The sequence below is a fragment of the Alosa alosa genome, chromosome 14, assembly GCF_017589495.1.
Source record: "Alosa alosa isolate M-15738 ecotype Scorff River chromosome 14, AALO_Geno_1.1, whole genome shotgun sequence".
NCBI classification, from domain to species: Eukaryota; Metazoa; Chordata; class Actinopteri; order Clupeiformes; family Clupeidae; genus Alosa; species Alosa alosa.
Window position 1 is genome coordinate 3990629 of NC_063202.1, and position 18872 is coordinate 4009500.

Below are 18872 nucleotides of genomic sequence, written 5' to 3' on the forward strand. Positions count from 1 at the left end.
ACGAGTTTTTGGCGCCCGCTGCCGGACACACTGGCGTACCCGCTTCTCTAAAGTGGCGTGATGATGATGCTAGCTGGCTGGCAGCCTGTGTGCCAAGCGCCAAACGTATGTTTACCAGCCCCCACCACCCCCCATCGGGCTTCCTCAGTGTGCCCCCTTTGTTGGTCCTCATTGATAATTGTGGGGTTAGCATTCCGTATTTTCCACTTGCCCCGCGACAAATGTAAGGATGATGTTCAAAGCCAGGCTGCAGATGCTAATCTGATTGATGACGCTTTTTTCCCTCCTTTTTCTTGGTTTCAATCCTTTTGCCATTCCTGAAGAATATGCCTCTCGTTTTTAGTTGTGTGTCCAACAAAAAAAAATGCAAGCTCGAATCCACAGAGATTCTGTTTTTTGAAGTATTCCCAGATAGAGAGTTAAGCTCATCTGGTGAGATCCTCTCCCGTGTGTTTTCCTTCCTGTGCGAATGGAGGGATTGGTCTTTGACGATACTACTACACCAACTGGAGGGGAGATCCGGAGACAAAGCTCCCAGTTTGCAGGAACATGCCATCCTCGTTTGCGTTGTAGGGGTTTAGGGAAGTGAAAACTTTTTGAACGAGTGCCATGTCTGAACAATTCTTATCTGAGGCCCGCGACTGCCAGCTGGTGGCTGAGTGTGCCCGCATTGTGAAACGTGCCAAAGCTAGTTGGCACGCTGGCATCCTGGCACAGCGAATCCGATGGCAAGAGATCTCTCCTGGTGTGTCAGTCCACACACTCTTTTTCTTTCACCCTTTCCCTCCCTCTCTCTTTCACAAACACAAACACACAGACTTGGCTGGAATTTGACACAAATGGCTGGAGGTGACACATCTACCACAAGGGAAAACATGGCATGACCATGCACTTACGAAGATGACAAGATTGTATCACAATTTTTGACAGAAACAAATGCTGCAGAAACAAAGCTTTAACATTTTACATAACGTAGCTTTTTTTAAAAATTACACATCAGAAACTGTAAGTGGGGATTTTAGCTTTTGTTGTCAAAAATGGAAAATATGTCCAGGCTAGAAAGCATGCAATATCCTGAAGGAATGCTGCAGTGTAGCCTATTTCCTTATGTATTCTGTGGCTCTTCTTAGATAGTTTCACACTTTTGCTGATATTTACAGTGATGTCCAGTATGTACAGCTATGTAACAATGCCTGGGAGAGAGAACAAATACAAAATAAGAAAAACAAATAACTGTTGTTAATGTCAGACATTTGGCTTGGCATGTTAAGTGTTGCTCAAAACTAACTTCAGCTTCACTTGATGACGATTTGAAACTGACCTGCTTATATCCACGAATGTTTTTCAAATACATTAACAATTAGAAAAAAATACACTTGAAACACTGCAAAAAAATGACTGTATTTGGAGTGAGAAAGGCAATTGTGATGCTTAATGCTGAACCTACCCACACACACACTACACACACACAGTCACTGCTCCACTCCCCTCCCGCCCACACACACATCTTCACTGTCATCACTCACATACATCATACACAGTACTCTGCTTGCAATAGTAAGTCCCTTCACCATACTTGCAGTACACTGCCCCCCCCCCTCCCCTTCCTACACAGCACATTATTTCATCAGGAAGCTTCTCCAACACACATCCCCAACATACTTATAGCACACTGCCCCCCCCCCCCCAATACACAGCACATTGTCTCATGAGGAAGCTTCTCCAACACACATATTGCACACTGCCCTCTCCCCACATACACAGCACACTATCCCATCTCCCCTGTCATCCCCCCAACACACACACCAAGACCCCTGGCAGTTGGGTTAGCCCAGGGGTCGGCAACTTTTTTTGCCTGGAGAGCCACTTTTACCAAATGTGTTATTTTTTTAATCTCAGAAGAGCCACATAAAGACGGTTACAAGAAAAAGTTTGGATATTTAACATCCAGTTACTTTCATTCAACAGAGTATTTTTAAATACATTTTCTACTAGTTTTAATGTGCAAGTAGGCTAACTTGAAATGTAAAGTGGAATGACAGAAGTATAGGCCTTAGGCTTCCCATGTAGGCTAAACACCACCCCCTTTTTTCCAGTGTCCTTTGGTATGCAAAGTAACATCATAGTTAACAACACAACACTCAATTTTCGTTGGCGAAAGTGAACATTAATTAGGCCTACCAGAGATTAGATTTGGTGATGGCCTTGGAGTCTGGTTGGCTCATATTCAGTGAGGTGAAGTTTCATGCAAGAATTGAGGCTGTCACCATTTAAGGGCAACTCTACGCAAAACTGTCATATCTATAACGGCAACTAAATACCATGGCATTGTGTTGGCGTTATGGATGTGACAGTTTTGCACGGAATTGCCCTTAAACGTGAACGCAGGTTTGTCTTTATATTTTTCATATGTGAGAAAGATTTCTCACATGCAAGTGGAACCGAACAGGGTTAACACAGCGATAGTAACTTGTTGCAGTGTGCGATATATAACGGGCAGTTCATTTCGCATTTTCAGAATCAGTCTTCGGATGGAAACTTTCCCATTTCAGCCTTGTGTTCGCGCTTGAAAGCTGTGGTCGCTGACGTTTCCTTTTTGACATTTTCCTTATCTAGCCTACAGCAAGCGCACACATCAACAATAACAATTAAAGTGTTCTCGTTGAAATGGAGGGAAATCGGTGATTTTGTTTGATATTGACATGGCAACGAACCGCGAATGTAACAATATTGTGCAGCTACGGTTACGGAGTCAAGTGAGATGGAAAGTTATATAGGCTTAATTACTCAGATAGACCTACAATATTACATTTTGAAAATGAACAAACTAAAATAAAATACATTTTAATTAAATACTCATTAATTATTTTCAAAAGCTGAGCCGCATCAGAGGGATCAAAGAGCCGCATGGGTTGCCGACCCCTGGGTTAGCCCATTGAGCCGTGGATCTGCCCAAGGTTTCTTCCTTGGTAAGGGAGTTTTTCCTTGCCCCTGTTACTCTTGGGTGCTCCTTGTTGGTGCTCCCCCACCTTTCTTATGCAGCCCTTGCCACTTAATCTACTAAACCCCTCTTCTACTGCACTTTTTACCCCCCCAGTAACTATATGCATGTGACAATAAACTTCCTTGTACCTTGTACTGTTCAGATGAGTTGACGGGCAGAACGTGTAACCATGTGTCTGTTTCTACACGGAAGGAAATGGTGATGTACCGTTCACAACGTGACTTTAGTATGGGTAAGGTGAATGTTTTCTGATCATAGGCTACAGTTTTGTTTCCGAACAATGAAATCCTGTTGTATACATGTGAAATATGTTGACGGTATTATCCGATACCACAGTTTAAATTATATAGTTGGCAGCTATTGCAGACCATTGTAAAACCAACTAGTTCGTAGATATAATAGCTAGCATGTCATGTTGCTAGCTACATGCTAAAGTTGCCGCTAAGCCCAGTCAGCAATGTAGCAATGCTATCATTGTGCCTACTTTTAAGCACCCACGCGTATTTTGTATGATTTATTAATGAATTAGCTACCTGCATACCTCTTTGATTTTTGCAGCACATTGTCCATTTGGTAGAATGTTTCTGTAATGATAGATATAGATAGATAGATAGATAGATAGATACTTTATTGATCCTCAAGGGGAAATTCAAGATTGTAATAATGTAAGCCTTGACTCACTACTAACTAGGTACAGTAGGCTAAATGACTCAAAACAGAGTGACACCTTTAATGATTGAGGGCATGATAACATTTACCTATGGCATCTGTCAAGATAATCACCACTGTTAGTTATGACTGATTTATTAAATATTAGGCCATTGTAAAAGTTAATACAAGTCCTTACTGTTTGACCCATCACCACCAATTACATTTTAATGCACTGGAATTTATAGCTTGTTTGTGTAGCCTAAGAGTTGTGCATAGACTTCATTATAAAACATAGTGCTAATAGGGAAACAACACATAAGAAGGCAACATAACAGAACCTTTGATATTTTCAGGTCCACTATAATGGTGAGCTGACAGGCGTGTGAATGAGCCTCATCTTTTTACCGTTATTCACTATGTTGCCATTGCCATTGACCTCACTCGTGGGTAATAGACATTGTCTGGCAAGAAGAGGGTGCTCAAGCAGATGGATGCTTTGTGACATAATGCGATGGAGGGCGTTTGTGACTTCAGGAGTCCGGCAGGCCTCTACCACGCCAGGAGGTAAAGTCACCCCTGTGTTCTCCCGAGCCTTGGGGTTCAGAGACAAGACCGCCATAGTGGACAGCAGTGGTAGTCATACTTACAGAGACCTTTATGCCAGAAGCCGAGGGTTGGCTGGCCGCATCGCTCGGACCCTGGGCTGTGAGTCCGGAGATATCGGTGGCCAGCGAATATCATTTCTATGTGCCAACGACGCCTCTTACAGCGTGGCGCAGTGGGCGTCCTGGATGTGCGGGGGCACGGCGGTGCCCCTGTACCGCAAGCACCCACCCTCAGAGCTGGAGTACATAACCACCAACTCCCAAAGTTCCCTCCTCGTAGCGGGTCATCCGTACGTCGACACCCTGGAGCCTCTGGCTCGCAATCTGGGCCTCCCATGCCTTCAGCTGCCATCCACCCTCGACCTGCCTGCCCTGGAGACGGCAGACACAGAAGGACTCGTGGGTGACCTGGCGGAAACTGACTGGGATGAGAGGCCCGCCATGATCATCTACACCAGCGGGACGACAGGCAGGCCTAAAGGAGTCCTGCACAGCCACAGCAGCATACAGGCCATGGTAAGAGACCTAGCCAGCATTATTATTCTCCTTCCTCGTCATCACTGATTTACAGATTGCTCTTTGGTAAATTAATCAAGCAGTTTACCCATATATTGGCATGGTTTTTCTCAGCGGATCTTCAGCAGAATTTTCAAAAAGATTGACTCAAAAAGCAGCTGGTCCTGACAAGCTTATTGATTAACTTTATTCATCCCTAAAGGGGAAACTATTTTGCTACCCTGGTCAAGATCAGAGGAAGGGTTCTGAAGAAGTGTAGTGTACAACTCAACCCTATATTTGTCAGCTTTCTCAAATGTCACTTACACATTACATTCAAAAGGCCTGGAAAACCTCACTTATAGTGCCGGTACCAAAAGTGGCAAACCATCTGCTTTAAACTGTTATCGTCCAGTGGCCTTAACATCTGTTGTAATGATTAAGAGTCTTGAGAGGATCATTTTAAAACGTGTTCTAAGAGGTGATCTTATCAACCCTTGGGTCATTCCACGCCAACTCAGCCACCCATGTACATGACACCTCTCAGATTTTGCTGAAAAGCGGTGAATATATGCCTTATGTTACCAAACAAAGGAATCTGAAGTTTCAGGTCAATATCTCAAACGGTTTGTCTGGAATGTAGATCAGGGAGAACTTAATGATGATAAAGCATGAAAATAGTGGAAATAACTTATTATTATGCTCAGTGATGGCAAACAATTAAATACTGAGACTGTCATGGATTAACCCCTTATCCCCTATGAAAGAGACCCTCCATCAAACTTCAAAATTGATAAATTAAGAACATTACATTCTTCTTTGTTAGTGCAGAAGATATTAAAAAACACGAGGAAACATATGAATTGGAGAGACGTTACGCCTCGGCCAAAACGATCAGTGGAACACAATTGCATCATTGCTTTATACCAATTTCCAAAAATAAGATACGGATAAAAGTAATATCACAGGATACAATATTCACAGATGTCAATGCAGAACAACAATCAGATTCAGAATACTTGGATACAGAACACCCGGAGGCAGAACACTCGCAGTCAGATCAGCCACAAAACTTAGTTTTCCAGCCAGGAAAATACATTGCCTGTATCTATGATGATGACGGGTTCATTGGAAGCATTGCTGAACGTTCAGATGAACATGGTGACGTTTTTGTGAAATTCGTGAAGTGTGTCAACAACATCCTCACATGGCCATAGGACTAAAGACAGATCCCCTGTTGGGTGCCATTCCAACATATAATTTGTTCAGTGTGCCAGACAGTGCTCGCCAATACAAACTTGACCAAAAGGACCTTGACAAAATTATGCCACTGCTTCCACAATTTCTTGGATAATAGTTAAAGACACTATTCAATTTAATTTTCAATTTTATTTGGAGAGTGACAGGGGCAAGGAAAAACTCCCTTTTATTTGTAGTGTTCTTACACTATGTAATTCTTGTTATTTAGTTCTTTAAAAGTTTGATGGAGGGTCTCTTTCATGGGGGATAAGGGGTTAATCCGTGACAGTCTCAGTATTTAATTGTTTGCTATCACTGAGGATAATTAGCCTGGCTAGCGCCACCACTTCTCAATGAGACGTGGTCTGGGAACCAAACGTTAATTTTCTCGTATTTGAAAAAAATGCCCAGATCCGTTTATTGGGTGCCACAGATGTCTATCAAATGCGTCTGTGCATAGCTCATCATCGTCTTGCTTTCCCCCTTGTTCTGTGATTGGTCCCCTATCTAAGGCGAAAATTTGCTCCATGGTCTCCAGGCTGCCTTAGCAGCGTGAATCAAATTGCATGGCTAATGCTGCCTTGCAGGCTAGAGGATAATACTTATATTAGGATAATTGAGGATAATACTTATATCAGTATTTAATTGTTTGCTATCACTGAGGATAATACTTACTTAAGTTATTTTCACTATTTTCATGCTTTATCATCACTAAATTTTCCCTGATCTACATTCCAGACTTCTGGAAACAATGTCCAAAATGGTACATTATGAAGAATAAAATTCATATTATGGAGCTTCATAGTCAAACATTTTACGTCATTAAAAGAAAGAAGAAATATGTATCTTTATCTGGTATAAATTCCATTAGGATCATCAAGTGCCCACATGGTCATTTGGGGGTCCAAATATGGGGTTCCAAAAGAGTCACCTCTGCCGGAGAGGGTTTTTGGACCCCCATGAAACCCCCACCAGTGGTACCATACCCTTCAAATTAATTTAGGCAAGAGCAAGGTTCCCACATATAACAAATAATCCTGTTTAGAATAAATATGATCATTAATTGTGGTGTTACGACCACCCAAAAAGTGAAAAATCACACATGCCGTCAACATTTTTTAGGACTTTGGTGACCCACCTCCAGGCTTGGAATTTCAACATTCTGGGGGCAAGGCCAGGATCATTAAGGCTACTTTCACAAACTCTTAGTCAGCTGTCCTCTGATTTACCGATATCTAGGCGACATTTGTAATATTTATTTTGTATTTGGCCCGTTATGAAATGATATGGAACAATTTAAACACAGTGTAAAACTTAAAGCCCAAATTTGGAGACATCCATGTATGTTGAAATTTACTGCAAATTCAAAACGGGATTACTCTGGAACGGCTAACTGTACAGGGGACTGCTTTACACATTTGTGTTCGGTAAGGTCTGCTGTTTATTCTGATATATGGTTTGTCATGTGTTAAACGAGGGGTTCGTGAAGTATTCCGCCGAGATGAATGGGTAGGGGAGATGGATAAAACCTTCAGTAGAATTTATGATTAAATTGAATGATATTATTTACTTTTTCTCATGAACCGTTCATCACAGCAATTAGCGGCTGACATCGTTTAAAAGCTGAGAAAAAGCTCTTTCGTGTGATACTTGTGATGTCTGTGTGATGAGTAGGCTACTTCGCAAGTAGTTCAACTGAGAAGAATGGGTGAATTTGGACGCACTTTCTTTCTTGCGCTAACTTTCTCCACTGCGTAATTTGCGCTGTGAATGCTAAGATTGTTTTGACAGGCCATAGGCTAAATATATATCGCTATTAGTAGGGACTTAAAGCAGAATATTGAAAGAAGGGGCACCAAGGCCACCGTGGCCTGTAAACCTCATTTTCAAAGGGGCGTCACGGCAAACGCAAGGGGCTACGACGGCCATGGCCGTCGTGGCCGCCGTGAAATTCCTACCCTGCCCACCTCTCACCCAAACAGTAAGAAATGTTGATTCTGCCTCCAGAATTGTGTAGTACAGGCTACAATGAACTACCAAACCAGTTTCCAGCCCTCTACCACTATTAGAACAGACATTATGGCCTTCCAAAAATGGCAAAGGATGAAATGTGAAATTCCAATGTGTCAATTAGGGAAGTGCCACCCGAAATTCAAATGGACGCCACGGGCAAACCGTTTGAGATATTGACCTGAAACTTCAGATTCTCTCGTTTGGTAACATAAGGCATATTTTCGCCACTTTTCAGCAAAATCTGAGAGGTACCATGTACATGATACCTGATATTGGCTGTTTTCACATGGAATGACCAACCTTGCAATTTGGATACAGGACTGAAATGAGCACTGGCCTCACATTATGATGGAGAGGCTATTGCAGCTGGGAGTTACTGGTGACGTCACCAGATGGGTTGAGTCCTTTCTGACTGACTGAGTACAGTGTCTTCTCCGATTAACACAAACACCGGGGCTCCACAGGGGAGCACAATTTCTCCAGTCTTATTTACCCTTTATACAAATGAATGTAGAAGCAACACACCGAAGCATGTTACAATCAAATTGGCTGAGGACCCAATGATAGTGGGTTTGATTACAGGACAATGATGAAACCAGCTACCGTGCTTGGGAGATCAGTTTGTAGATTGGTGCAGGTCCAGTTGTCTTCTTTTAAACACAAAGAAAACTGAAGAAATCATATTTGACTTTAGAAGTGGTAGCTAAACCCACCAGCACGACTATTGATGGGGAAGGGATGGAAGTGGTAGGAAAATATTACTGAAACAATAATAGATACTAAACTGTCATGGAATCCTAATACTTATGCCATCTACAAAAAGGGTCTGGTGGGTGGGACTAGGCTATATTGCATGCAGAAGCTGAGACAGTTCAGAGTAGATAGTGATAATATGGTTATTTCTATACCGGTACATTCTTTTGTTGAGAGTATTTTAACTTTTTGCTCCATTGCCTGGTATTTTTTTCTGTCAGTGACAAACAAAAATAAATCACACAAGATTTCTTTGACCATGATCTGCGAATCCAGAGTGGTAAGGAAAGGACGAGCAATTAGAGGTGACGGGGTTACATCTCCTATTCCAGGTATATGAGGTGCTGCCATCAGGCAGAAGGTATAGGATACCATCCTTTCAAACCAACCGGGCTTGCAGATCATTCAACCTTACCAGTATTACACTGTTGAATAAGTTAGGAAGGGAAAACAATTTGATTATCTCTGTGTGATAATATGGCACATTAGTACTATATTTAAATGCCACCGATGGTCCTGCACTTTACTATTCCATACTTGATGTTGTGTATTGTTTTTGTGTGGGTGTTATGGGAGTGTGTGCTTTTCCTGTGTTGTCTGTTGTCTATCTATGTATATATGAAAAAAATCTAAAAAGACCATAGGGAGTAGTTTTGCTTTTTGCAGTGAAGGGCCTTGCTTTGTACTAATTTGGCTACAGTATGTCTCTAGAAGTGATTTCTCATAAATGTTGTGAGTTGCTTACTATTTGTACATGTAGGCAAATATAGGCGTCACATGGAAGAGTGATCGTGGTCAGCAGGAGCGCTCACATGCGTTCGCTGGGAAGAGTGATCGTGGTCAGCAGGAGCGCTCACATGCGTTCGCTGGCAAGTGGTCTGCCTCTGCTCCTAGCCTAGTGTGAGCTCTCTGCTCGACCGGGCCGAATCTGATAGTGTGCACACAGGGGCAGTTTGCCTTTGTTCCACTTGAGCTCTTCAAATAATCAAATCAAATTAGGCTATGTGAATATGAGGATGCTTCAAGCAGTGGAGGATTATTTCTTCTTTCAAAACTTTCTTTTTTTTAAAAATGATTTCTTTCCTTTCTTTGTATTATGTCTTTCTGTTTTCTACTGCCTTCTCTTTCTTTCTTTCTTTCTTCCTACCAATGTCTATCTATTTTTATTTGTTTTCATCTAATTGTTTATCTGTCTCTTTCTTTCTTTCTTGTCTGTCCATTTCTTTCTTTCTTTCTTTCTTTCTTTCTTTCATCACTCTGCAACCCCAAAAGGTTGACCTGCATGCCCAGCAGAGTGGAAAATGAGATCACCCTCAATTAAGGGGGAGCTTCATTTGAAAATGACATGCCCAGGGAGCTCAGTGATGGCAGAAGGCTTGACTTCTGGCACCCGCCACTCTCATTACATCCAGCTGCTTGAGAAACTCGCGGCACGCTGGAAGGCGTTAAGACGGCTAACCGGCGATACAGTCGACTCTTGCCACTTATTCACTCACACACACACACACACTCGCTGCTGCCTGCTCTCCGCACAGAAAACAGGCAAGCTTATGCAAAGCAGGGTTGACCTTTTCACCCATTTACAGATAATTTCCACATAAATAGCTTTACTTTGAGCTCAGATGAATGTGTCACTTTGATATGAAGCCTACATGAGGAAAAAAAGGTTACAGAGAAAAGGTGCAATAATGGCTGTTAAGAATACATTATTATTACATTATTATTACATTATTATTACATTATTATTTTGTATTAAAAGATATTTGGATTACTGGGTGTTCGACTGACAAAATTATGTATGAAACAATTCGCCTCCTTGCAGTGCAATTGTCACAATGTCTGACCTATTTATATTAATGAGTGTGGGGGGACAGATTGGGAATGCTTGATAATGTGTAGCATATTGTTCCACGGCAGGCCTGTCTCTATTTGTCAGAGGTTTGTCACAGACGTGGAGGAGAAGAGGGTGAGGGGATGGCTTCCAGCGCAAGCAGGCAGGCAGGCGGGCAGGCAGGCGGGCAGGCAGGCGGGCTGGCCAGCAACACGGGCAATTGGGTGTAAATCATTCTGAACAAAGGGCCCTGCTGACCTCAATGGGAGCGGAGTGTGCGAAGGAGCAATTCCGCTAAATATCTGACAGGCAGTCATCAGCCCAGCAGCGTGTGATGGAAACGGCCATGTCCACGAGCTCGCACGCCACGCCGTGACGTGTTCGTTTCCCTCAGCCACACTCTCCAGTCACCACAAAGGCCCTGTGCTTTTATTTTTTTTAAAGAGCCCCGATTCAGTTGTATTGTGTTAATTCTAGTCAACACATATGACTAGCTGATGGCATATTCCATATACCTTTGACTAGCTGATAACACATATGATTAGCTGATAGCATATCCCATATACCTCAATGTGCTCTGTGGGTGGGAAGTCTGATTGCGCTGTAGTGTGATGGACTCTCTTTCTGAAACGTGTGTGTGTGTGCGTAGCCAAAACAGCTTTTTACTCTTCTCTCCAATGAGTCACCATGTCTGCCATGTCTGTAGGTCCAGTGTCTGGTGTCGGAATGGGCATGGTCCGAAGACGATGTCATCCTCCACACCCTGCCTCTTCATCATGTCCACGGCATCGTCAACAAGCTACTGTGTCCACTCTCCGTGGGGGCCACCTGCCTCATGCTGCCCGAGTTCCACCCTCAGAAGGTATGGCTTGGCCTCACAGCGCCCCCTGCATTTCAGTGGGGTGCACAACACGCCATTTTTTTGTCTTGCTTGAATTCGCTCAGTATTCTAATGAACAAGTGCATCACTCATGCGGCATCACTCATGTCTGTGTGGAACTGTCATTGTCTGCAGAGGTTCAATCCACATGGATTATTTTGTTTGCCTTTTGGGACGGTCATAGATGTATGTAGAGTCCTCCAACCACTGATTATTATTAAACAACCATTGATTATTATCAACGACGCCTCAGGAACAAAATGATCCTTTATCAGTTTATCCTTTCTATTCTCTAGATCGTCACTACCCAGTTCAGTTTCCGTTGGTGCTATACCTGTGTTTGTCGTTTTTCCATTACTGCTTTTAAAGGCCACAAATAGCAGCATTTCAGTCAGTATTTGTGATCGTTTTCGCCACTGCACTGGCCAGTAGTCATCAAGTCTGGCGCTGGTAAATGGCGAGTACCGTGCTGGCCATGCCGTGCTTGGCAGTGTGTAATGGACTTCTACCTCTTCACGCCAGGCTCCACTGACCCATGTTCCTCTCCTCCCTCCTCTCCTCCCTCCTCTCCTCCTCCACCTCCACCTCCCCTCCACCCCTGGGACTTCTTTCTTCAGAGCAGCTCAATGAAGTTGTGCACGGAGGTGCTGGAGGAGGCGGTGTGTGTGATGGGGTGTGGTGAGGTGAGGCGGGGTGGGGAGTGGAGGAGAGGAGAGGGTGCGTGTGTGTGTGTGTGTGTGTGTGTTTGTGTGTGTGTGTTCAACCTTATCGGTTACTTGTCAGAGGCTGCACTAATTGTAGCCGCGCTGCTGTACTGCCAGGGCTGCAAGCGTCAATACGAGCGCCAGGAGCTGACAGGCTGGGGCTTCTAGACTGTGTGTGTGTGAGAGAGATACACACACAGAGCCTCCTTCCCCTGGAGGACTGTCACAGTAAGCGCTAGAGTCTGTGTGATGGATTGCCCTGCGTAGCTTTGTATCTGACCACGCCAACTCTGGCTAAGGGCTTTAGAACCAGATCAATCGATGGGCTGACATTGAAGAATGATACTCCCACTGTATTGTGGAGTGTGTGTGTGTGTGTGTGAGGGGGGGGGGCAGGTGAGGAGGGGTGATGGTGTTTTTTGAGTGTGTGAATGTGTGTGTGTGTGTCTGTGTGTGAATGTGTGTTTAGGGGGAGTTAGCGGGGTTTTTAAGGGACTGGGGGAATGTAATGGGAGTCAAGGTGTTGATTGACAGGTAAGGGCTGAAGAGGCCACGGTAATAGAAGGCATTCCAGCACAACAGAAAGGAGCTCTCTCTCTTTTGTTCTTTTCCCTCTTTCTCTCTCTCTCTCTCTCTCTTTCTTCTGTGACCTTGAATTCTCTCTCTCCTGAAAAAAGCAACTTTGTTTCGAGTAGATCAAAAGGAATTTGGGGATTGCTTTTGTGCTACAGTATGTGGGTCTTTTAGTTTTTTTCCCTTCTTTCTCTCTTTTAATATTTCCAAGGACTAACGTTACCGTGAAAAGAATTTTTAACAAAGCCAAAGAAAATCAATAATTGAGGCAGCACCAATAGACGTCAAAACCCAGCGCAGAGCGCTCAATGTGGCTGGGAGAATAAAAAAGATATGTATTAAAATATTAATGCTGCCCCTGCGAGTTCCTCCAGAGCCAGAGGCATTATATCATTTTGTTTTGTTGTTTCCCACCCATCTGTATTTGTGCACACGCTCCCTGGCTGCACTGATGAGGCATCTCTTGCGTTTGTGCGGAGTGGAAGCCTTTTTCCCATTAATCAGTTCATCTCTGCAGCATCTATGAGATCTCTCGTCAATGTGCAGCCTCTGAAGTACATGAAGGTCTCACTGCTGTCGCGTGATTGAGAGAGAGGGAAGCTTTAAAGGCGATCCCAGGGAGATAATGGCGAAGCGCAGTGAGTGTCAGATTCACAGACTCGCAGGAGCGGTTAAAAGGGGTTATCCTAAGCTCCCAGACATCGTTCTTTTCTTTAAAGCCAAGCTGTTTTCCCAGTTCATCCAGCACCATGTGGATCTAGTCATCAAGTGACTTGGCACATTTCACACTGTAATAAGTCAGCCATGTCATCTACTTATCCATGTTTCTCACTGTCTACATACCTTGGTGGTAAATCCACAAGTCCACTGAAGTCTTTCAACCAGAGCTATGGCACTGTGTATCACTATGATCGTATGAAAATAAAATAAAGTCTTATTCCAGCCGTGTGGGTGTGTAAGTAAGTACTGTAAGTAAGTGGGCCACATTCCTCTCCAGAAGCCTAGCGCTTGACTGCTGTTGAGCAGACCTCCCAGCCGCAGGGGCAAGAGCAGGGGCAGGGAGCAGCAGGCCAGGGGCAGGAGATGGAGAGGGAGGGGGGGGGGGCAGATGGGGGCCTCTGCACCTGAGCCCCCTCCACCCTGCCCTCCTCCGCAGCCTGCCGGTAGACGGCTGCTCTCTGACAGACATAAATGGCCTTTCCTTTCCCATTGAGTGGGGCCTTTGCCCGCACCACTCCATTGCGTTTTGATAGACATGGGCCTGAAAGCAAAGCGCGGTAGCATTAAATAACATGCTTGTCGGAGCGGCCCTCTTTTTCTCGTTTCTATCCTTCAATCTGTCTCTCTGTCTCCTTTTCCCAGCTATTTGCACTCTGTTGTGTTTCATTCTGTTTTCTGTTTTCATTCTCTTTTGGCACATTAAAATGCTCTGTTCAGGGCTGTTAGTCAGTATTCAGTGTAAGCCGGAATGTAACAGGCTCTCCTTTTTTAGATGCCGAAAACAAATACTCTTTGTGTGTGTGTGTGTGTGTGTGTGTGTGTGTGTGTGTGTGTGTGTGTGTGTGTGTTCTATTACATCTTGAACATAGTTTGCAGATAAACGGCACTACCCACCTCCCTTACACACTCTAATGCTCTCATTTCATATGGCCTTCTTCTTATCAAGGTCATGAGAATTAAATAGCATTACAGAAAGGCTAGCAGAGCTCTCTCTCTCGCTCTCTTTCTCTCTGTTGAGGAGTGTGGTTGGGTGGAAATGGGGTGGGTCTTTGTGTGTGTGTGTGTGTGTGGTGGGGGGTTTGTGCGGGTCTGTGTGTGTGTGTGTGTGTGTGTGTGTGTGTGTTTGTGTGTGTGTGTGTGTGCTCTGAGAGGCAGGGCTGATGAAAAGAGATTGCCAGTATTAAGAGAAAGAGGAGGAGGGACTGACACAGCTCACGTACCTAAGGAAGGTGCAAAAAGGATGAGCAATGGATTGTAGATAACAAGGTGTGTGTGTGTGTGTGTGTGTGTGTGTGTGTGTGTGTGTGTGTGTGTGTGTGAAGAATGGCTTAGACATAGGAAGACTGATAAGAGTGGGGAAGGCAGTGAAGCAGCAAATAATGAAATAGAGAGAGAGAGAGAGGGGGGACAACAGAGAACAAGTATGTGTGTGTGTGAGAGAGAATGTGTTTGTTTGTGTGTGTTTGTGTGTAAGAGAGAGAGAGAGAGGGAGACAGAGAACAAGTATGTGTGTGTGTGTGAGAGAGAATGTGTTTGTTTGTGTGTGTCTGTGTTTATGTGTGTGTGTGTTTGTGTGTAGGAGAGAGAGAAAGAGAGAGAGAGAGAGGTTGAGAAAGGGAAAGTAAGAAAAAAAGATAGAATAGGGGGTGAGGGCTGGAGCAGACGTGTCTCTCCCAGGGGGAAGCAGAGCCAAGAAGAGAATCTGTCGTTCACCTTCAATTAATTCATGCTCCTCTCCCACTGTGTGCAGCAGGAGCAGCCAAGCATGCAGGAAGAGGCGCTGTGTGTGTGTGTGCTGTGTGTGTGTGTGTGTGTGTGTGTCTGTCTGTGTGTGTGTGTGTGTGTGTGACAGAGAGACGGTGTGTGTGTGTGAGACATAGACAGTGTGTGTGAGTGTTTGTGAGACAGAGAGACTGTGTGTGTGTGTCTGTGTGTGTGTGTGTGTGTGTGTGAGTGTGTGTGTGTGTGTGAGACATAGACAGTGTGTGAGTGTGTGTGAGACAGAGAGACTGTGTGTGTGAGAGAGAGAGAGAGACCGAGAGAAAGAGAGAGTGCGTGTCTGACTGTCTCTGTACGAATGTGTATGTCAGTATCCATGAGAACATGAGACATGCTTGTGTTTATTATTGTTTATTCTGAAACACGGCAAACAGTTTTACTTAGTGATGTATGCTTAGCAACAGGGTTATTGTGGATGTTAGTGTAACTGTTATGTCTGTGCTATTTTCATGAGATCATTAATGCACATATGTTATAGGCTAATACAGTTAATTCTATATCACAAAAAAAGTAAGAGCCTAAGGATATTAACAGTAAATCTGGTGATGTTTTATGGCGTTCTTATCATTGTTGCAATTACTTGTTGGGTTAAAAAACTAAATAAAAAATAAAGACTATTCTACTTGTGCAGCAGTTTAGTTTGTACACAACAAACATCTAAGCACTCCCAGATTATAAATCTCATATTTGATGATTAAACCAGTTTTTTCTCGGCCTCATCTTTGAGGTTTTTGAAGACTTTGAATCAATATCATCACCATCTAGTGATTTTAGCCTCCCCCAATAACCAGTAAACTTTGTAAAGCTGTCTTTGTCCGTTCCTCTAGTGTAACCTCTGAGCACATGTGGATCTTCTTCCAAAACCTCCTAGGTGTGGGAGTGCCTGCTGAGCTCCAAGGCCCCCATGGTGAACGTGTTCATGGCTGTGCCCACTGTCTACTCCAAACTCATCCAGCACTTTGAGCAGCACTTCAGCCAGCCACGTGTCAGGGACTTTGTCAAGGCGGTGTGCAAGGAGCGGATCAGGTACACTCTGGGCCCCACCGCATGGGCACACACACACACACACACAGGTGTGCACAGACATGCACACACACAGACATATGCACACATACACACACAGACACACGCAGACATACGCACACACACGCATACACACACACACAAAGACACACGCACACACACACACACATACAGTATACGTGCGCACACACACAACCACATATATATATATACACACACACACACACACACACACACAGTATACATGCGCACACACACAACCACACACACACACACACACATATACACACACACACACACACACAGACACACACAGGAGTCCCTCTGCAAGCTTTTGATGTACAGTATGGATCTGAAGTCCTGGTGCATTCTGATGCCATAGATTAGATGGTATCGTTGAGTTAACTCCCAGTCAAATACTATCAGCAAGCACCAGCGATGTGTCCTAGAGATGTCCCAGATAGGTGTCGCATTGATCCAAAAGTATATTGTATGGTATGTTGGTCAACTTTTGGTATCTTGAAGAATATATAGCTTTGGTTAAGAGCTGATCAGTTGAATGACACCATGTAATTGTCCTTCTTACACCTTCAAAGCATACGATTAGTAGTTCTCCATTGTATGAGGCATTTTTTGAACTGATGAATGTCAAGTGAAATGATCAGTTGTAATAATCTATAGGGATCTGTGATATTTGTATAAGTAACGTGAATGCTGCATGTCTGTTATGTTGTATATTGAGTTTGTAATTCTGATTCTGATGTCAGATGTGTATGTTGTTTGTCTGTAGGCTGATTGTGTGTGTGTGTGTGCTGTGTCTTTAAGCTGATGTCTGATGTGTATGTTGTTTTGTCTGTAGACTGATTGTGTGTGTGTGTGTGTGTGTGTGTGTCTGCGCGCTTTGTCTGTAAGCTGATGTCTGTGTGTGTTGTTTTGTCTGTAGACTGATTGTGTGTGTGTGTGTGTGTGTGTGTGTCCGCGTGTGTGCTGTGTCTTTAAGCAGATGTGTATGTTGTTTTGTCTGTAGACTGATTTGTGTGTGTGTGTGTGTGTGTGTGTGTCTGCGCGCTTTGTCTGTAAGCTGATGTCTGTGTGTGTTGTTTTGTCTGTAGACTGATTGTGTGTGTGTGTGTGTGTGTTTTGTCTGTAGACTGATTGTGTGTGTGTGTCTGCCTGCGCGCTTTGTCTGTAAGCTGATGTGTGTGTGTGTGTTGTTTTGTCTGTAAGCTGATTTTGTGTGTGTGTGTGTGTCTGCGCGCTTTGTCTGTAAGCTGATGTCGTCTGTGTCTGTTGTTTTGTCTGTAGACTGATTGTGTGTGTGTGTGTGTGTGTGTGTGTGTGTGTTGTTTTGTCTGTAGACTGATGTATGTGTGTGTGTGTGTGTGTGTGTGTTTTTTTGTCTGTAGACTGATTGTGTGTGTGTGTGTGTGTGTGTGTGTGTGTGTGTGTGTCTGCCTGCACGTTTTGTCTGTAAGCTGATGTGTGTGTGTGTGTGTGTGTGTTGTTTTGTCTGTAGACTGATGGTCTCTGGCTCTGCAGCTCTTCCTCAGCCGATTCTGAAGCGCTGGGAGGAGATCACAGGCCATGTGCTGCTGGAGCGCTATGGCATGACTGAGATTGGCATGGCCCTCTCCAACCCTCTCAGGGGGCATCGCACGCCAGGTACTGTCTGTCAGAGGTCCTCTCTGTGCCACTTTTATCTACCTATAGAAGTCTGTCAGAAGATACCATAATACTATCATACACTAATACTAGAATATCTGAACTTAAGCAAATGGATTGAGAGTGTTTTGAAGGGGCTCACACATCCTAGAGATACTTGCTATGACGAGTAAGAAACACGGCAGAGACGCCAGTGGACCTGTGGCCAGACACTTGGAGAGAACTTGTTTTCAGTTTTTGCCACCATATTTATGAGCTACAAATGAAAGGTTTTTTTAAACATCTCCAGTCCAATCCAGTTTCTAAACCAAGATGCAGGGCTTAAAGATTTTAGGCACTGTGCCTGAATTCAGCCTGCCAGCCTATGACATCTTCAAAAATGTCTGATAACTTCAGGCACAGGCATTTTCTTTGCTTTATGTAAATGAGCTTGTGTCTGTACGAAGCAAAGAACATGCAGAGATTCTCTTCATGTGCGTGTTCAACCTGTTTCACATTTCACTAAGCTCCGCATATACTCCAGAGGTTATATCTGAAAGCAGCTATAGTGTTTATTATGGTGCTCTCTGAAGCCAGACCCTTGTTGGGGGAGACTTGCAGATTGTTTTCTTACAGTGGCAAACTTGTTTCTGTGAACTCCGAATGGCTTTGTTTGGATGTAAACAAGTGAAAATAATGATGTTTGATCAAAAATTGCCAGACTTTCCTCTGGAAGACATGGTTTGAAGTTCACCTGCTTAAAATGCAAAGTTGCCTTTTGAGTTTACTGCTGCATAACTTCTACCTCTTTTTAGAGAAACCGCATCCAGTTGTTGTTTCATTCAGTGTTTAAATAACAGTAATCCCTGTCATTCCCAGCAACTGTGATGTAAGTGTAGTAATACTCAGCAAAAACTTAATCTATGCAAGTGTAATCGATCTTATATTAAGATCAAAAATG

General features: G+C 43.8%; 1 protein-coding gene across 1 annotated transcript in view; it reads left to right on the forward strand.

Moving 5' to 3' along the window:
• Positions 1 to 3146: 3146 nt before the first annotated feature.
• acsf3 (acyl-CoA synthetase family member 3) overlaps positions 3147 to 18872 on the forward strand; it is a 50591-nt gene continuing 34865 nt past the window's right edge. Inside the window, exons 1-5 of the mRNA XM_048263194.1 lie at positions 3147 to 3236; positions 4009 to 4776; positions 11298 to 11453; positions 16119 to 16273; positions 17787 to 17932. Of these exons, the coding sequence (XP_048119151.1) occupies positions 4042 to 4776; positions 11298 to 11453; positions 16119 to 16273; positions 17787 to 17932 (1192 nt within the window). The 5' untranslated portion in view covers positions 3147 to 3236; positions 4009 to 4041. The remainder of the gene's footprint in view (positions 3237 to 4008; positions 4777 to 11297; positions 11454 to 16118; positions 16274 to 17786; positions 17933 to 18872) is intronic.